Below are 16,240 nucleotides of genomic sequence, written 5' to 3'. Positions count from 1 at the left end.
ATTTAAAAAATGGCACCTATAGTTTTTAAAATTTTCTGCATATGCATTTTTTTAGTTTTTTTAATTTTGTAATTAATTTGTTAAATAAAAATTGGAAAATTTTTAATTGTCTGCTAACTTCAGCATCATTGATACTGAAGTTAGTCAAGGTTTAATTTATTAGTAGATTTTCTGGGTGAGGCGGGAGGGCGAAAATGTGCCTCAGTGAATAGGGGACGATTGAATGGTTAGGTTGGTAAAAAAGTACAGAAACAGAAAAATAGAGGGCAGTATTCAGGAAATCTAAATGGCTTTTTTATAAACAATTAAATGAAATATATTTAAATTAAATAAAGTAGTAATTGAATATTTAAAAAAAATAAAATTTAAATATTTTACTAAAACAATTTTACCATTACAAAATATTTAAACTTAAATATAAAATTTTTGAAACTCTGTCGATAGGGAATAATAATCGCACTTCCGGTTTAGAGTTTTATCTTTTATCTGAAATATTCCGGGACATAACATCGTTTAGCAAATGGTGGATTGCGGCACATTCCAGTCAAGACAATTAGTTTAACAGAAAGTATTATTTTATTTAAAACAAATCAATTATACAATAATCTGTTATTACGTTTGATTAAACGTAATAAAAAAAATAAATTGAATTTAGAGACTTCGATAAGGGTTTAATAAGTTTTAAATAAAAGTTATAAATAGTTACTAAGCAATGTTCACAAGAAGCAGAGGAACCGGAGGCCCAAATCAAAATCAAAACCAAAATAAAACAAATTACGGTGCAGGTAAATGTTTTTCATATTATAAATAAAACGTAATTTAATTTATCAGCATTATATTTGTATGTAAAATTTCATTTATATCAGTGATGCATTTTTTAAGTAATAGTTGATAATGTAATTTGGAGATAAGCAAAATGACGCAGTGTTGCAGGTCCGGGCTCAGAAAATCAATACTGCAATGCAGTGAAATACTTTAATGAATTTTTTTTTTTTTATACTTGCTTATTTTTTTAAATTATTGAGTTACGTTCGCATTTTTAGTAGCTAAATAAATTAAAAATATTGATTATGCAATTTTAATATTCATGGTACTGAATTAAGCCGCGCTCTTATAATTTATAATTTTTTTTTAAAACGATAAATTATAAAAAAAAAAAAAATATTTAAAAAATTGCACTTATAGTTTTTTTTTAATTTTCTACGTGTGCATTTTGTTAGTTTTTTTTTTTTTATTTTTGTAACTTGTTGATAGTTTTTTTTTTGTAATAGATTTGTTGGAAAAAAATTCAAAAATTGTTAATTGTCTACTAACCAGGTTCATAATTTATTTAAAATTTAAATATATGTCTAAAAAAACAAAAAAGACAGAGCTCGGAAGAACCACAAAAATATGATTTTCTTAATTTTCGGTTTTTGAATTATTTGGAAACTACTCGTCCGATCGATTTCAAAATCTATCTCGATCTATTTATTTCAAAGTTATCGTACGACAAAAATTAGTTTACACACACGTGACCGGACACCCTCCCGGAAATAGAATAGTTTCCTTGGAGCGCAAAATGCCGAAATCAAATAACAACTCCATTTTTGAAAATTGGATTGAAACCAATTTTATGATACTGAAGTCAGCCGACATCTAATAATTTTTTGAATTTTTAAAAACAACAAATTGAAAAAAAAAAAAATTGCATTTGTAATTTTTTAAATTTTCTATATGTCCATTATTAGTTTATTTTTTTTTTTTTTAATTGATTTGCTGAAAAAAAAAATTAAACAATTGGGGCTTGTTCAGAAACACACTCTGGAAGAGAAAATATTCAAATCCTGCGTTCAGATATATCTTCTGGTCGAACTCAAGGTGCGATTTAACATTACAAAGGTACTAGTTACACCTGGATAGATAATTCTTCACCTCCAGAGTATATTTCTGAACACGCCCTTGTTAATTGTCCATTAAATTATAAGTGTGAATGTAGCTGACAATAAATTTAAAAATTTTGAAGTAAAGGAACTAAAATCGAATAAAATTTAAAAAATGCACATTTACAAAATTTGAAAATCAGTATGTGCATTTTTTTATTTTTTATATTTTTAATTAATTTATTCGTTTATTTATAATTCAAAATTTGTCTTATGTTTGCTATATTTACCCTCATATTAACTTCAGGATTCCAATAACCCTTTTTTGCGAAAACTTTCAATTTTCATAGCGGGAAGTTTGAAAAAATCTATAAACAAGTTAATAAATTATGCTAATTTCAATTTCAGGCCGTGGATCGATGCTGAATCCTTCTTATGGTGCTCAAAACAATTCCGTAAGTTTTAAAAAATCTTAACTTATAATTTTATTTCGATAGCAATTTTGCTAGGTTATTATTTAAATAAATTACCCCACGAACAAACGCTTAAACTCCTATGAAAAAATAAAAAAAAAAATTTAATTTTTAAAATGAGTAAAAATAACGCAGGTAGATTTATTTTTTTTTCATTAAACTTATAATTAAATCAATACCAGACAACTGTAATATAATATGTCATCATACAGTCGTACTTTGATTTTGAATCGATTAAACAATACACTGGCAAGGTTAATTAAATTATTATTTGTGCATGTAAAACTAATTAGACAACTTCGACCTTTCCCTATCCTGCTGAAGCAGGTTAAAATAGCTATACAACAATATCAAGGAGGTGCATTTCGCCAGGGGCAAGTTCGTTATTTACTCACCTAGTGTAAATTGCCAGCGATGACTCCTAAATTATTGTTCTCATATTTTTAAAAAATGATTAAATATAGATTATTTTTGAAAATAAACAACTTGGATATATTTTTAGTTGAGTATATCAATGTTGCTATTAATTTCATGATAATCTGAGGGAAAATAACTGGCGAGTTTAAGCTAAGTGTAGTAAAAAAAAACCCACGTTGCCAGTAATTAATTAACGCGATGCTAGGCCCTGGTGGGATAGTACAACCGTAGAGGTTCTTGTGTAGCGGCGACCCACCCTCTATTTTTCAGTACCTTCAACAGGGTAACTATCAACAAAATAACACACAGAAGCCACCCGGGAACTCGATGAACCAGGCATTTAAAGGGACTGCTCAGCAACAACATCCACGACAGCAGCAACAACAGCAGCAGCAGCAACAACAACAGCAGCAGCAGCAACAACAACACCAGCAGTCGCAGCAGCAAATCCTACAGCAGCAGCAGCAGAATATTATTCAAGCACAAAGTCAAGCTAATCAGCAACAAGCTCAGCCACAACGTTTGAAGCCTATTCTTAAACAAACTCCTGCAGCTCCTCCGGCTCAAGCTCCGCAAACTCCAGCAGTTCAACAACAACCTGCTGCAACTGTGCCGGCAGTTGAAGCCAATGACACCAAGGATGAAACAATGTCTCAAGTATCTGCTGACCAGCCTAAATGGAAGCGTATTAAAGTTCCTGGTGGTAAGTTGGGTAAATTTTTGTTGAATTAATATATTCGGTCACTAATTTCAAAAGGACATATTTTTATACGTACTGGCTTTGATCACTAAGCAAAAGTTTCCTTGAATTTTTCGTCAAATGTCCGTCAACTTCGGACGTTTCCGTTTTTGACAACAATTTGTATGCAATTCGACGTAAATTTATTGCCCGAATTATAATGACAATTAACTTCAAATGTTGACTAGAAAAAAGTTGTCAATTTTCAGACAAATTTTCATATCAATTTATTGTCAATTTGACTTGAAAAATTGTTAAGTATTTTTTTACCATCAATTTGCTTACCATCTGTTTTTTTTTTCTCTCTCCAAACTTTTGCTGTCAAATTATCGGAAAATTCAAGTAGCAAATTTCGAGTAATTTTAACGTCGAATTACTGTCAATGTCAAGCTAAAGTTGCTAGTAAGGCATATTATAGACTTATTCTAAAGCCGAAAATTTTGAAAATAAATTTTTAGCTTAAAATAAGTTTCCAAAATTATTGGTAATGAAAAAAAAATCACACGTGTATAAAAATATGTCCTTTTGGAATTAGTGATGATATTTCTGTTTATTTAAAAATGATGACAATTCACTGCGCAAATTTGAAGATTCTTTATATCCAAACTCTTATAGTTTACTTACTAGCTTGTTATATACAATTAGTTACTTTACTGTCGAGATTGTTGATTAATAAATGAGTCAATGTGAATAGATGATCTGATAATTAAATTTATACTTTAAGAATATTATTGATAATGATTGGTGATTATTAACTTGATATTATTTTTAAATTTACAGTTAAAGTAAACAGGAAGCTTAAGCGCTTACGTATGAATCAGCGTTTAAGAAAGACTTTAATGCCCAAGAATGCAATAATGGTTTTGAATGAAATGAAAGCTGGTGTTAAATTTCATCTTGTAGAAAATCAAGCCGTCCCCAACGCAATGTTCCTTGTTCATGCTGAGGTAAATTTATTTTATTTCAATTCAAATAAATAAATTATTTAATTAAAGAGATAGAAATAATAATTTTATGTTAAATAATTGCAGCTTGAAGGCAAAACTTATATCGGACAAGGTCTCTCCAAGCCATTGGCTCGTCAAAATGCTGCTGAAAATGCTCTTAAGAGTTTACTTCTTGAAAAAATGAATGCAGCAGCTAAAAAAATTAAATTTGAAGACGTTATCGATGGAAGCCAGCCTCCTAGTCAAGGAACTCAAGACAGCACTCAAATTGCTGATGATGTTTCTGAAACTGGTACGATTCCGATGGAAGTAAGCGGAAATGAAGAATCTGATGACATACCATGGAGTTCATTGGCAAGTTTCGCTTTGTACAAACTGTTTGTTGAATGGCAAAATCAAGGCTCTGTGGTACCAATTCCCAGACCCGGGTTACAACAACCGGTTAAAGCTAAATCCGAACCGAAACCACCGACAGAGAAAAAACTTCCGGCTAATGCTGAAACAATTCATCCGGTGATGCTGCTCAATCAAATGAAACCAGGAATTGTTTATACTGAAGTTAGTCGTCGCGGCAATCCTCCTAATACATATTTCACTTTGGCCGTTGAAATTGATGGAAAACCTTTTACTGGTGAAGGTAAAAAAAATTTACATATAAATAGAAAAATAAATTGACATATTTAAGGGAATCCTCAACCCGTCATTAACTGAAAAAAAGAACAATTTCGCCGAGATAGATTTTTAAAAAAATATGAGCTGGAGTTAGGAGATAATTGTAATTTTTAGATTTTTTTTTCAGTAAATTAATTTAAAAAAAAATATGTAGAAAATTTTAAAAACTACAGGTGTAATTTAAAAAATTTTTTTATAATTTATCATTTTGAAAAAAATCTAAAAATTACTAGACGTCAGCACACTTCAGTATCAAAAAATTACAGTCGTTATCAATTAGGAGTTGAACAAAATTTGTTGAATGAATTTTAGTTTAAAAAATTTGAAAATTTGAATTATAAAATTTACATGGCTTTACTTAAATTTATTTTCCAAATTTCGTTTAACTTCTAATTGATATCTACTGTGAATTTTTTTAAAAGTCTTGGCATAATTGCAACTGCATTGTCTTTTTTAAATTAATGCTTTAATTTTTTTTTTAATTAGTTGATGAAATTTAACAATACTGAAGTTAGTCGATGTCTAACAATTTTGGAATTTTTTTAAAAACGATAAATTATAAAAAAAAGTATTTCAAAAAATTGCACACATTTTCTACATGTGTATTTTTTTTCGCAATTGATTTGTTTAAAAAAAAATCCGAAAATTGTTAACTGTCTGTTAACCAGGGTCATAAAATTGTGATACACTTATAACAGTTGTCATTGAAAATTTTTAAAAAGTCGAGGTACTGTCAAAACGGCCTTAATTAAACAATTAATTTATTTGTTTCAGCTAAAAATAAAAAAGACGCTAAGAAAGCTGCAGCAAAGGCGGCACTGAAAGGACTCTTTGGACTAGAGTATCCTGCGGAAGCTGATGAATCAAACCAGATGCAAGTTCAAGAAATTACTCAATAAGTTGATATAATCCATATCAATTCATAAACATTATAATAAAAAAAATATTTATTACGTCAAGTAGGAGACGTATTCTTATTGACTCACTATCATGTTTTTTTGCTGACTATATAAAATTTTGACTATTCTTTTTATAGATTAAGAACTCATGTATGTCTTATGTTCGTTTGCATTATATAAATTACTGTAGTTTATTGTTTTTTTTTTCAACATTAAGTATTATAAAAATTATGTTTATTACTTGGACCTTATACAATATTCAGTTGGTATTGAAATATTATTGTTTTCATTATTTGTTACCATGGCAACCTATTAATCCAAACATTAAATATATAACATAAGTATGAAACCTGTTAAAATAGTTATTATTGGTCCTGTTGCGGTAAGTTGCAGTTTTAATTATTTATTGTTTTAAAAAAATTTATTATTAATTAATAATTTGAAATTATAAATAGAGCGGGAAAACAATGATAGCAAATTTTCTCGCAGATGCGACGGGAATGGCTTATGATTATCGGCCTACACAGGGAGTTAGGATACTCGAGTTTGATGTTTTGGATGTTGATGTTAAAAATAAAAAAGTTAAAGTCGATATTGAGTTGTGGGATTGTAGTGGCGATGACAAGTAAATTTAATACGAGTGAATGTTGCCAACAATTGGCAATTTTTTTAATTTTAGAATAAATGAATAAAATCTATGTTGAGTAAAAATTAAAAAATTCGTATTTAGATAAACGCAAGATCCATATGCACATTTTTTAAAATTTCATTTTAACTTATTTATTTCAAATTTATAAACTGTCTAATGTCTAACATTCACATGAGTAAGACAAGATACAAATTTCGAATTACAAATAAACGAGTTAAATTATTAAAAATAAAAAAATTGCACGTACTCATTTTGAAATTATATAAATGCGCATTTTTTTAATTTCATTCGAATTTTATTTGATTCACTTATTTTAAAATTTTAAAAATTGACAATTGTCTGCTACATTCGTATTCATAATTTAGTAGTAATAAATTAAAAATGAACAATCAAATTAAAGGTAATAAATATTTTTAGATTTGAAGATTGTTGGTCTGCGATAAAAAAAGATATACAAGGACTAATATTTGTGTATAATAAAAAAACAGACGAACAAGTTCAAGAGCTTGAAAAATTTTACAACTATTTTGTGCTAAAGTCACAATTAGAGCCAAAAGACTGCGTTGTTTTTTTCTTTGAATCTGATAAACAAGCTGGCGATGCACCTAAACGTTTATGTAAGTACGGTAAAAAACCATGATCTTGAAATCTTTGTAGAATTATTTATCAGTTTGAAAAAAATCTTTAAACGATTAGACGTCAGCTAACTTCAGAATCATTAAAAGACCTAGCACCCGATCAGAGAAGTAGTACCCGATCACTCCATAAATTCATATATCTATATTTAGTAAAATATAGTAAAGATATACAAGTACATGGGGTGATCGGGTACTAGTACTGGGTTACTTTATATCTATATAAATACATAAAGTGATCGAGTATTAGTTCTATGATCAGGTACTAGGTCTTTTAACTTATAAACATACAAATGTATGAATGATCGGATACTAGATTCCTGATCAGGTATTGGGTTTTTTACCTTAGATTTAAAAAAAAAGTACTTATAAGTTAAAAGATCTAGTACTCGATCACTCCATGTATTTTTATATTTATATTTAGGAAAATTTAGTAAATATTGAAAAAGACCCAGTACTTGATCACTCCACGTATTTGAATATCGATATTTAATAAATTTTACTTAATATAGATACACAAATACATAAGTGATTGGGTACTAGGTCTTTTACCTTAAAAATACTTTTTTTTTTAATCAAAAGTAGGTCTAGTATTCGATCATTTTTTTGTATATCTATATTTAATAAAATGTATATTAATTAATTATAATTAGAAGGTATAACAATAAAATAATAAATTTTTATACAGCTAACGTCTTCGCTAAAATATCCCAAGTAAATTGCAGTTTAGAAGAGAACAGAAATAAATTGAAAACAGACTTTCAAACATTTTTGAGTACTCTGATGACGAGAATCCAAGAAAAAGTCGACCAAGAAGAGAATAATATCTTAAAGGACAACTAAGCACTTGATAAATGAAAATAAATAAACAATTTTAAAACAGTAACAATATTATATATTTATATTAACAACCTCCTCTTCCTCTTTTCTCTAATTTAAAAAAATTCCAATAATATACATTCAATTATTGTTTGGATAAAAACTCTTTTAATAATTCCCAAGCTTTTTGAACTTGGCTTAGAGTGATTTCATGACTCCATAAAGTCGATAAGACGACAGTCGCTTCGTTGACCTGCTCGACATTACTTGGCTGGACTTTGATCCTCATTTCAGCTTCTTTTCGACTTAAATTATTTCGCTCCATTAGTCTTTTCACTGCCTATTTATTGAATTAAAATTAATTAATATATTTATTAGTAATCGTAAATTAACAAGTGATAGATAGTTTACTTCTTCATGGGGAATAATACAAGTCCATATTTCATGGCAAACAAATTGCCATTTAGCTTGAATAAGAACAGCTGCTTCCATAATAATTATCTCCAGTCCTTGAGCTTGTAATTGTTTAACTTTATCCATTGCAGCATCAAGTATTGCTGGCCATACAATTTTATTTAATTTGTCAAGCTCTTTCTTCATAATTATAATTAAAAAAATATTTTTTATTAAAAATTTATGAAGTAAGAGACCCAGTACTTGATCAGGGAACTAGTACCCGATCACTTCATATATTTTAATATCGATACTTAGAAAAATTTAGTAAAAATACAAATACATGGAGTGATCGAGTACTGGTTCCCTGATCAGGTACTAGGTCCAGGGTGATCACAAACCGGGAATTTCCAGGGAATTTAATGCAGCCGGGAAATGTCAGGGAATTTGGAAAAGTATCTGGGAATTTAATTGTGACTCGAAATTTAAATATTAATTTAAAATTACTGGAAAACCAGGAAATATCAGGGAATTTTTAAATCATTACTTATGGCCACTGTAAGTTTTACCTTTTCAGTAAAACCAATGAATATGATTTCATTTACCTTATCATTGAAGACAATATTCCCTAAAGCTTTACGGTCAATTTGACCATCTGGTGTTAATATTTCTTTTCCAAACAGCTCTACGACACTATTGAAGCACCGCTGACCCGGTTTATACATATCATGAGCTAGTTTATCACAATGAACTATTCCTGCACCAAGAGACTTAAGTTTTTCAGCTACTGATGATTTACCACTAGCTATTCCACCAGTGAGGCCAATAATATACGGCTTTAAAGGTTTTCCACTAATATTCTAAAAGTAAAAAATTATAAAATTAAATGAACAATTTTTGGAGCAGTAAAAGTGTAGAAATAAGCGCGGATTTTAAAAATTCATTAATCTGTTAAAGTGAGCGAAAAGGTTCTATGACAACTGATTCCACAGACTAGATCCATCTGACAACTGGTCCAACTGACAACTGATCCTTTAATTCCTGTTTCATTAAAATTATCATAATTTTCATTATCATTATTTTCAAAACCTTTATCTTCATCATTTTCAACTGTATGTTGATGGGATCAGATGTCAGTGGGATCAATTTGTAGAAATCACTTGTGGTATAAAATTTTTGGGTTCAGTTGACGGCAGGTAAAGCGAAAAAGATACTGATCGGGTTTATCTATTACCTCATATTTATTTAATATTTAAATAACTTACTGGTTCTTTTAATCGAGTACCAAGTAGTCGTATCCTATGATTACTTGAACTAATTTTCGTCTCTTCATTTTTACCATGATGAGAATCTTCAATTAAATGAACCACCTCAACATCTAAACTACTCAGCCCTTTTTGACAACGCAGTTCATTTATTTTAGCTGCGCCTCGTTTAGTTTCTTCACTAACCACAATCATTTCAAATGACGGATCGTCTTTTGTAGGCCCATACACGTCGCTGATGGGCACAATATCATAAATCAAATTCGGATTTACATCCCTGAGAAATTCTCTCAATGCATCCATTCTTTTCTCACAGGGTTCTATTAATTCCCAAAGTATTTTGTTTGTTATCATGCTGCTGTCTGTCACTCCGACTGTCAATTTCTCTGAACATTTGAGAATCGCTTTGCTTAGCAAAATTTTATGGCCATTATGCAGCCTGTCAAAAGTACCTCCAAGAACAACATTGTGGTAAATTTTTTCATTACTGTCAAAGTTTTCAGTCAAACATTTGTCTGGCTCTTGGTGGTCATCGGCTATCGTGATATAATTGCAGGGTTTTGATGAATTTGTAATGCAGTTTTCAATAAAAATTTTCGCATCTTCTTTGCTGTAGTCCTTGTCAAAGATGACCAGTTCAATAGGACGTACTGTGGTAATTTTAGAACTTTTTTTAACACTGGAAATTAAAACTCTGACGTCTATTTTTGACAGAAATGTTGTTGCCAATGTGTAGATATTGGCAATCATTTGATAATGGCTTGATAAACACTTGCATCGGAGTAATGAGGATGATAAATTACCTGGTGTTAAATTTTTATCAGGAAAATACTGAATGTAAAGTGTCTTAAATATGTGGTTTTTTATTTCCGGTAATAATTTTCCTACTTTTGATGAATTTGTTAGTATTAACAGTACAGTATTTGCCATTTTGACATGACACATTGATTGTTATCATCGACAGAACCTCAAACTGTCGTTTTAGTTATTAAATTTGTTATCTAATAGGTTCTTTTTTTTTTTGTAATTATTTAGTGTGAATGCGTTTACATAACTGCAACTGTCAGAGGTCAATTATAATGAAAAAAAGTATCAACATGTTGATAACTATTCGGATTTTATTATTATTTTTATTTAAAAAAAAAAGAAAAAGAAAAAAAATAAATAAAAATGAAGGCTGAGAAATAAACAAAATTTAGGTGATTTTGAATTTTCTTGACAGGTGGCGGTGATGGTGCAATTTGTGATTTAAAAAATAAGTGGATAAGATTTATTGATATTATTTAAAATTTGTATTTTTATGATATGGGAAAACTAGAAAATGTCAGATAATTTTTTATAATTTAGATATAAGTGAATGTAGCTGACAGTTTTAAATTTTGAATTAGTGTGAATTTAGCAGACTCAGATAAATTTAAAATTGTAAATAAATAGAGTAAATAATGTAAAAAATTATATTTGTAAAAAATTCACTTATGAATTTTAAAATTTTTTAAATGCGCATTTTTTAAAAATTTTGTTTTATCAATTATTTAATCTATTTATTAATAATCGTCTGATGTCTGCTACTTCACATGATACTGAAGTTAGCAGACGTCTAATAATTTTTGAATTTCTTTTCCAGACGATAAACTAAAAAAAAAAAAATATTTACATAAATTGCTCCTGTAGTTTTTTAAATTTTCTACATGTGCATATTTTTAGTTTTTGTTTTTTTGTAATTGATATGGTGAAAAAAAAATCAGAAAATTACTAATTGTCTGCTAACTTCAGGATCATATAAAATGGAAGTAGAGTAAAAATAAAAAAATTCATATTTATATAAATGTAATATCCATACGTGTATTCTTTAAAATTTTATTATTTTAATCAATTTACTTATTTATTTAAAATTTATAAACTGTCCAACATCTGCTACATTCACACTCATAATTTTTATAATTTTTGAATAAATATTTAAAATGTAAGTAGAAAAAAAAGTAAAATATACGTATCTGATAATTTAAAAATTACATGATTACATCACTCAGTCACCCGGACAAACTTTTAATCATATACTTATTTGAATTCAAGTCCAATTGTTGATCTCAATTATAAATTTAAAAAAAAAGTAAATTTTAAATTCTCTAAAGCAATTTTTATTTAAAAAATTTATTTGTAAAATTTAACTTTACAATTTTATTTACATCAAACATGTTGCGTTTATTGATTTTTCAAAGTAATGTAATAATAAAATTAATAATTATAAATATAATGATGCTGCGAAAACGATATCACGTTTCAGCAATTTAATGGCCTCGCTAAATTTATTTTCCAAGTCCGAGTTTCCAATATTTTTTGCAGCCTGACTGAGTTGTCTCAGCACCTCTTCCAATCGTCTCATACACCGAATAATAGAACCTGCAATTAAATAAACCATCAGTTATAAACAAACTCTTCTTGTAATTTAAAAAAAAAAGTTACCTTCAAAGATGTCCGTCATCTTACAGATTTGAAAAAAGCTGGCCCCCTTGCACCAAGCATAGACGACGTCCATCAAGTAGGGTTTGAACCTCTCGACGTAGCTGTCTTCGTCGAGCTCCAAGTTGGCTTCTGAAGAAACTTTAGCGATCCTGCGAGCTAGGTCCTGCATCTGCCTCAATGGCCCGCTCAGTTCGTTGGTGCTCTTGGGCATCTCGTTGGACTTTTCGTCGCAGACGAAGCAGCTCAACAGGGCAGTCATTTGCGGTACATTCAAAGCGTTAAACAGACCATTGAATATCATTTCAGTGAGCAGCAATTCGTCAGCGCCGTTCAACTCACAAGCAACTCGTCCCTTCAGCTCAATAACGTCCGCCTGAGTGCAGTATTCCATCCGTCTCAAGACTCTCTTCCGGCACTTCAACTCGTCCATCTGTAGGACAGACTTGGCTTGCTTCAGCTCCAGTTTTGCCTGCTTCAACTCTGTGCCCAGCTCGTCTTTGCGCAGAAATTCATTGTAAAGATTACTTAGCGCCGGGTCTTTGTGCATTGGATGCGCGAATAGTTTATCTTCAAGTATTTTTATCCTTCTGACAATGTCTTCAAACGTTGAGTCAGCGATTCCCATATCTTTTATGGGATCCAGAAGCGGTATTCCATCTGGAAAATGTTTTTTAACCTCTTTTATAGATTTTAAAACACTCTTACGATTATCCGGGGGTCTTAAATCCTGAGGAATCGGCAATCTGAGAGTACTTATTTCGGAAATCAGCGTATGCATGACAGGAACTACTTCAAATTCACCATCTTCATTCTCTCCGCAAGGTATCGGCGCATTTTCCGTTGATTCCTTGGAAATGTGCAGCAGCATGTCGACAATAATAACAGCGCTCTCTTTTGGATTCTTTGAATTCTTCTTTTTAAAATTAATAACGACTCCCCAGTCGAACAAATGATTCACGTTTTTGATCTTCACCATCCTTCCGGGCTGAAGAAATTTCAAAATATACTCAACCTTGGTGATGAAATTCCTGTAATCAACCTTCAGCCGGTCCAGCTGCAGACGGATGTCATGGTAAGACGCGATTTGGTTGAATTTATCTACGACAATGTCGTCGTAGAGCTGCTGCAACTCTTTAACTTTGTTGTATAAACCAGGAATGGCCGCTTGGTTCTGGAACTGGAAGAAACTTCGCTCGAGCATGTACTCGGGATTTATTTCTTCAACTCTCAGTAGATTAAGTACCATATTGTAGGTCAAGTGAAACGCTGAGTTGATCGGATCAGCTTTGCCAAGAACAATCTCTTTGCCAACCGCTGGACTTACTTTTTCGTCAATCATCAGTATGACGATACCCTTCTCGTCCAGTCCACGTCGACCAGCGCGGCCGGACATTTGTATATACTCGCCGGATGTTATCCAACGGAAGTCTTTGCCGTCGAATTTACGAGGCGCAGTGAAGAGTACAGTTCTCGCGGGCATGTTCAGACCCATCGCGAATGTCTCTGTCGCAAAAAGCGCCTTGATCAATCCTTCACCAAACAAAATTTCAACGGTTTCCTTGAGGATAGGCAGTAGCCCGCCGTGGTGAATTCCAATCCCACGTCTCAGCAGAGGCAGGACATTTTCAACCTGCGGAAGCTTACGATCCTCATCACTGAGCACATCCATCGCGTTATTAAACACTTCGTCGATCAATTTTCTCTCAGACTCGCTGTTAAAGTCCAGTTGTGACATCTGCATAGCGTACGCCTCGCAATCTTTTTTAGAAAAACTAAAAATTATAACTGGTGCAAAAGTTCTCTCCATAATCATCTTGACAATTTTGAAAATATTCGACTGCGCGGGGTTGCCACCACGGACCCCGCCTTTGCGACCCTTCAAGTCACCCTTGGAAGCATCTCCATTCTGCTGGAGACAAGTCATGGCTCTGTTGAAGTTGTCTTCTTTGAACTGTCCGTCTTCGTTGACCACCAGGTGGATACCGTCGCCACCGGCTGGAAATATGTAGTGCTGCAGAGGTGTCGGACGATAGTCTGTGTAAACTACGTGGCAGGGCTGGTGGTGCAAGTGCGCAACCCACTCGACAAATTGTCTCGCGTTGGGTATTGTCGCTGACAGGAACACGTAGTGCACATTGTCAGGCAAAAGAATAAGAGTTTCTTCCCAAACGACACCACGTTCCTTGTCTCTCATGTAATGAATTTCGTCGAATATCACCCAGCCGACTTCCCGCATCACTTCTGACCCACGATACAACATGTTCCTAAGAATTTCCGTTGTCATTATAAGGACGGATGCCGTTGGGTTTATGGTTACGTCACCAGTTATCAATCCGACGTCTTTAAATTCTTCATAAAATTCACGGTACTTCTGATTACTCAGAGCTTTTATTGGTGTTGTATAAATTACTCGTTGCTTGTCTCTTAATGAACATGCTATTGCGTACCTAAAAGTTTAATTATTATTATTATTTATTTAATTAATCTGTAGGCAGATGGTCGCAACTCATGTACACCAACTTTCTGATCAGAAACTCTGGCTATCAGGGTAAGTGGGGAGCTGATAAGTAACATATGATGAAAAAAAGGGAAAGAACTGAAGAAGAGCAAAGGAAAGTAAAAATAAAACTGGGACGATAAAGAAATTGATATATAAAAATATAAAAGGGCAGAGGTACCGTTTTTGGTCACTTAGGGTCAGTTTTGGACACTTGAAAAATTTAAATAAAATAACTTGTAATTCACGCAATGACATGAATATTAATACTAGGATTAATAAAAAAAAAAAAAAGAAAATTCTTACTCAGCAACAACAGTTTTTCCAGCCGAAGTATGAGCAGATACTAATACAGATTGATTATTTTCAATACACTGTATCGCTTCCTTCTGAAATGGATCCAAGACAAATTTATACTCCTTAGCTGGAGCTGTTGTTTTATTTTCTAATGGAATGTACTCGTGATTTGGCGGTACTGCAACTTCATGAGTACAAGACTCAATTGTTTCTATTTTGTGTACTTTTATCTGCGATATTAATTCATCCAAACTGAAAGTATTGATTCAAGTAAATTAATAATCAATTGAGTAATAGAAAAATTGTATAACAATATTTATGAATGAAAAATACTTTATGTCTTCTAGAATAGACTCGACTTTCTGTTTTTTGTTAATTATACCAGCGTCATCTTCAAGCTCACGTTTTGTCGAACTCACGTTAGCTCTAAAAATAAAAAATCAGAAAGAAATAAATAATTTATGAATTGAAAAGTATAATAATGGTTTTTTAAAAATCATACTTGGTGTCAGTGGTCTCAGAATCGATTGCTGATGGTATCACCTCAGCTTCGTTGTCGTTTTCCTCGTCGAACACGTCGAATGCGTCAACTCCAAAATCCATTTTTCTCCTTCTCTTTTAATCTTTTTCAAATTTTATTTATTATTTGGTCAATTAGACAATTGAATGCTCGGTTTTAAATTTTAATGTTTTTATAAAATAAATTTCAATTTACGATCCACTGAAACCAGGATTAGAACGTAGGTTAGAAAGTTTTTTTAGGTTAAAAGGCAGCACATTGTTACTGACTTTAGGAGTGTGAACGTAGCAGACATCAGACAAACTTAAACTTTATATGATACTGAAGTTAGCAGCCAGTTTACAATTTTTTGATTTTTTTTTTTTCGATAACTTAATTTAAAAAAAAAAAAGTAAAAATATGCACGTGTAGAAAATTAAATAAACTACAAGTGCAATTTTTTGAAGTATTTTTTTTGAATAATTTATCGTTTTTCAAAAATCTAAAAATTATTAGATTTCGGCTAACTTCAGTATCATAAATTAATGAGTGTGAATATAGCAGACTTCAGAAAAATTCGAAATCATAAATAAATAGAGTAAATAATTAAAATAATAAAAAATTCACTTATTAATTTTTGAATTTTTTAAATGCGCATTTTTAAAAAATTTTATTTGTTAAATTATTTACTCAACTTATAAATAATTTTAAATT

General features: G+C 31.0%; 4 protein-coding genes across 7 annotated transcripts; 2 read left to right on the top strand and 2 right to left on the bottom strand.

Moving 5' to 3' along the window:
- Window positions 1-477: 477 nt before the first annotated feature.
- Window positions 478-6,286, top strand: LOC103570860 (uncharacterized). Of its 4 annotated transcripts, none has more exons than XM_008548741.3 (6): window positions 478-785; window positions 2,271-2,317; window positions 3,035-3,464; window positions 4,272-4,438; window positions 4,523-5,075; window positions 5,885-6,286. In XM_008548741.3, exons 1-6 carry the CDS (start codon window positions 713-715, stop codon window positions 6,007-6,009), a joined length of 1,395 nt encoding a protein of 464 aa, XP_008546963.1. In that variant the 5' UTR covers window positions 478-712; the 3' UTR covers window positions 6,010-6,286. The 4 variants fall into 4 exon arrangements, with proteins under 4 accessions (XP_008546963.1, XP_008546961.1, XP_008546964.1 ...); XM_008548739.3 differs by having other exon boundaries at window positions 479-785; window positions 3,023-3,464; XM_008548742.3 differs by having other exon boundaries at window positions 480-785; window positions 3,062-3,464.
- A 66-nt stretch (window positions 6,287-6,352) lies between these two features.
- On the top strand, window positions 6,353-8,174 carry LOC103570894 (intraflagellar transport protein 22 homolog). The gene is made up of 4 exons (XM_014444538.2): window positions 6,353-6,391; window positions 6,465-6,634; window positions 7,076-7,275; window positions 7,982-8,174. Exons 1-4 carry the CDS (start codon window positions 6,353-6,355, stop codon window positions 8,134-8,136), a joined length of 564 nt encoding a protein of 187 aa, XP_014300024.1. The 3' UTR covers window positions 8,137-8,174.
- Window positions 8,172-10,949, bottom strand: LOC103570858 (bifunctional coenzyme A synthase). The gene is made up of 4 exons (XM_008548736.2): window positions 9,771-10,949; window positions 9,111-9,365; window positions 8,524-8,706; window positions 8,172-8,452 (listed from the first exon to the last, which is right to left on the bottom strand). Exons 1-4 carry the CDS (start codon window positions 10,713-10,715, stop codon window positions 8,258-8,260), a joined length of 1,578 nt encoding a protein of 525 aa, XP_008546958.1. The 5' UTR covers window positions 10,716-10,949; the 3' UTR covers window positions 8,172-8,257.
- Window positions 10,950-11,892: 943 nt separating this feature from the next.
- LOC103570857 (exosome RNA helicase MTR4) lies at window positions 11,893-15,836 on the bottom strand. Its single transcript, XM_008548735.2, has 5 exons — window positions 15,530-15,836; window positions 15,361-15,453; window positions 15,037-15,279; window positions 12,234-14,680; window positions 11,893-12,170 (listed from the first exon to the last, which is right to left on the bottom strand). The coding sequence occupies exons 1-5, from the start codon at window positions 15,628-15,630 to the stop codon at window positions 12,013-12,015; spliced, it is 3,042 nt and encodes a 1,013-aa protein (XP_008546957.1). The 5' UTR covers window positions 15,631-15,836; the 3' UTR covers window positions 11,893-12,012.
- Between the last annotated feature and the right edge of the window lie 404 nt (window positions 15,837-16,240).

The sequence above is a fragment of the Microplitis demolitor genome, chromosome 2 (genome assembly GCF_026212275.2).
Source record: "Microplitis demolitor isolate Queensland-Clemson2020A chromosome 2, iyMicDemo2.1a, whole genome shotgun sequence".
NCBI classification, from domain to species: domain Eukaryota; kingdom Metazoa; phylum Arthropoda; class Insecta; order Hymenoptera; family Braconidae; genus Microplitis; species Microplitis demolitor.
This window is presented reverse-complemented; position numbering and strand designations above follow the sequence as displayed.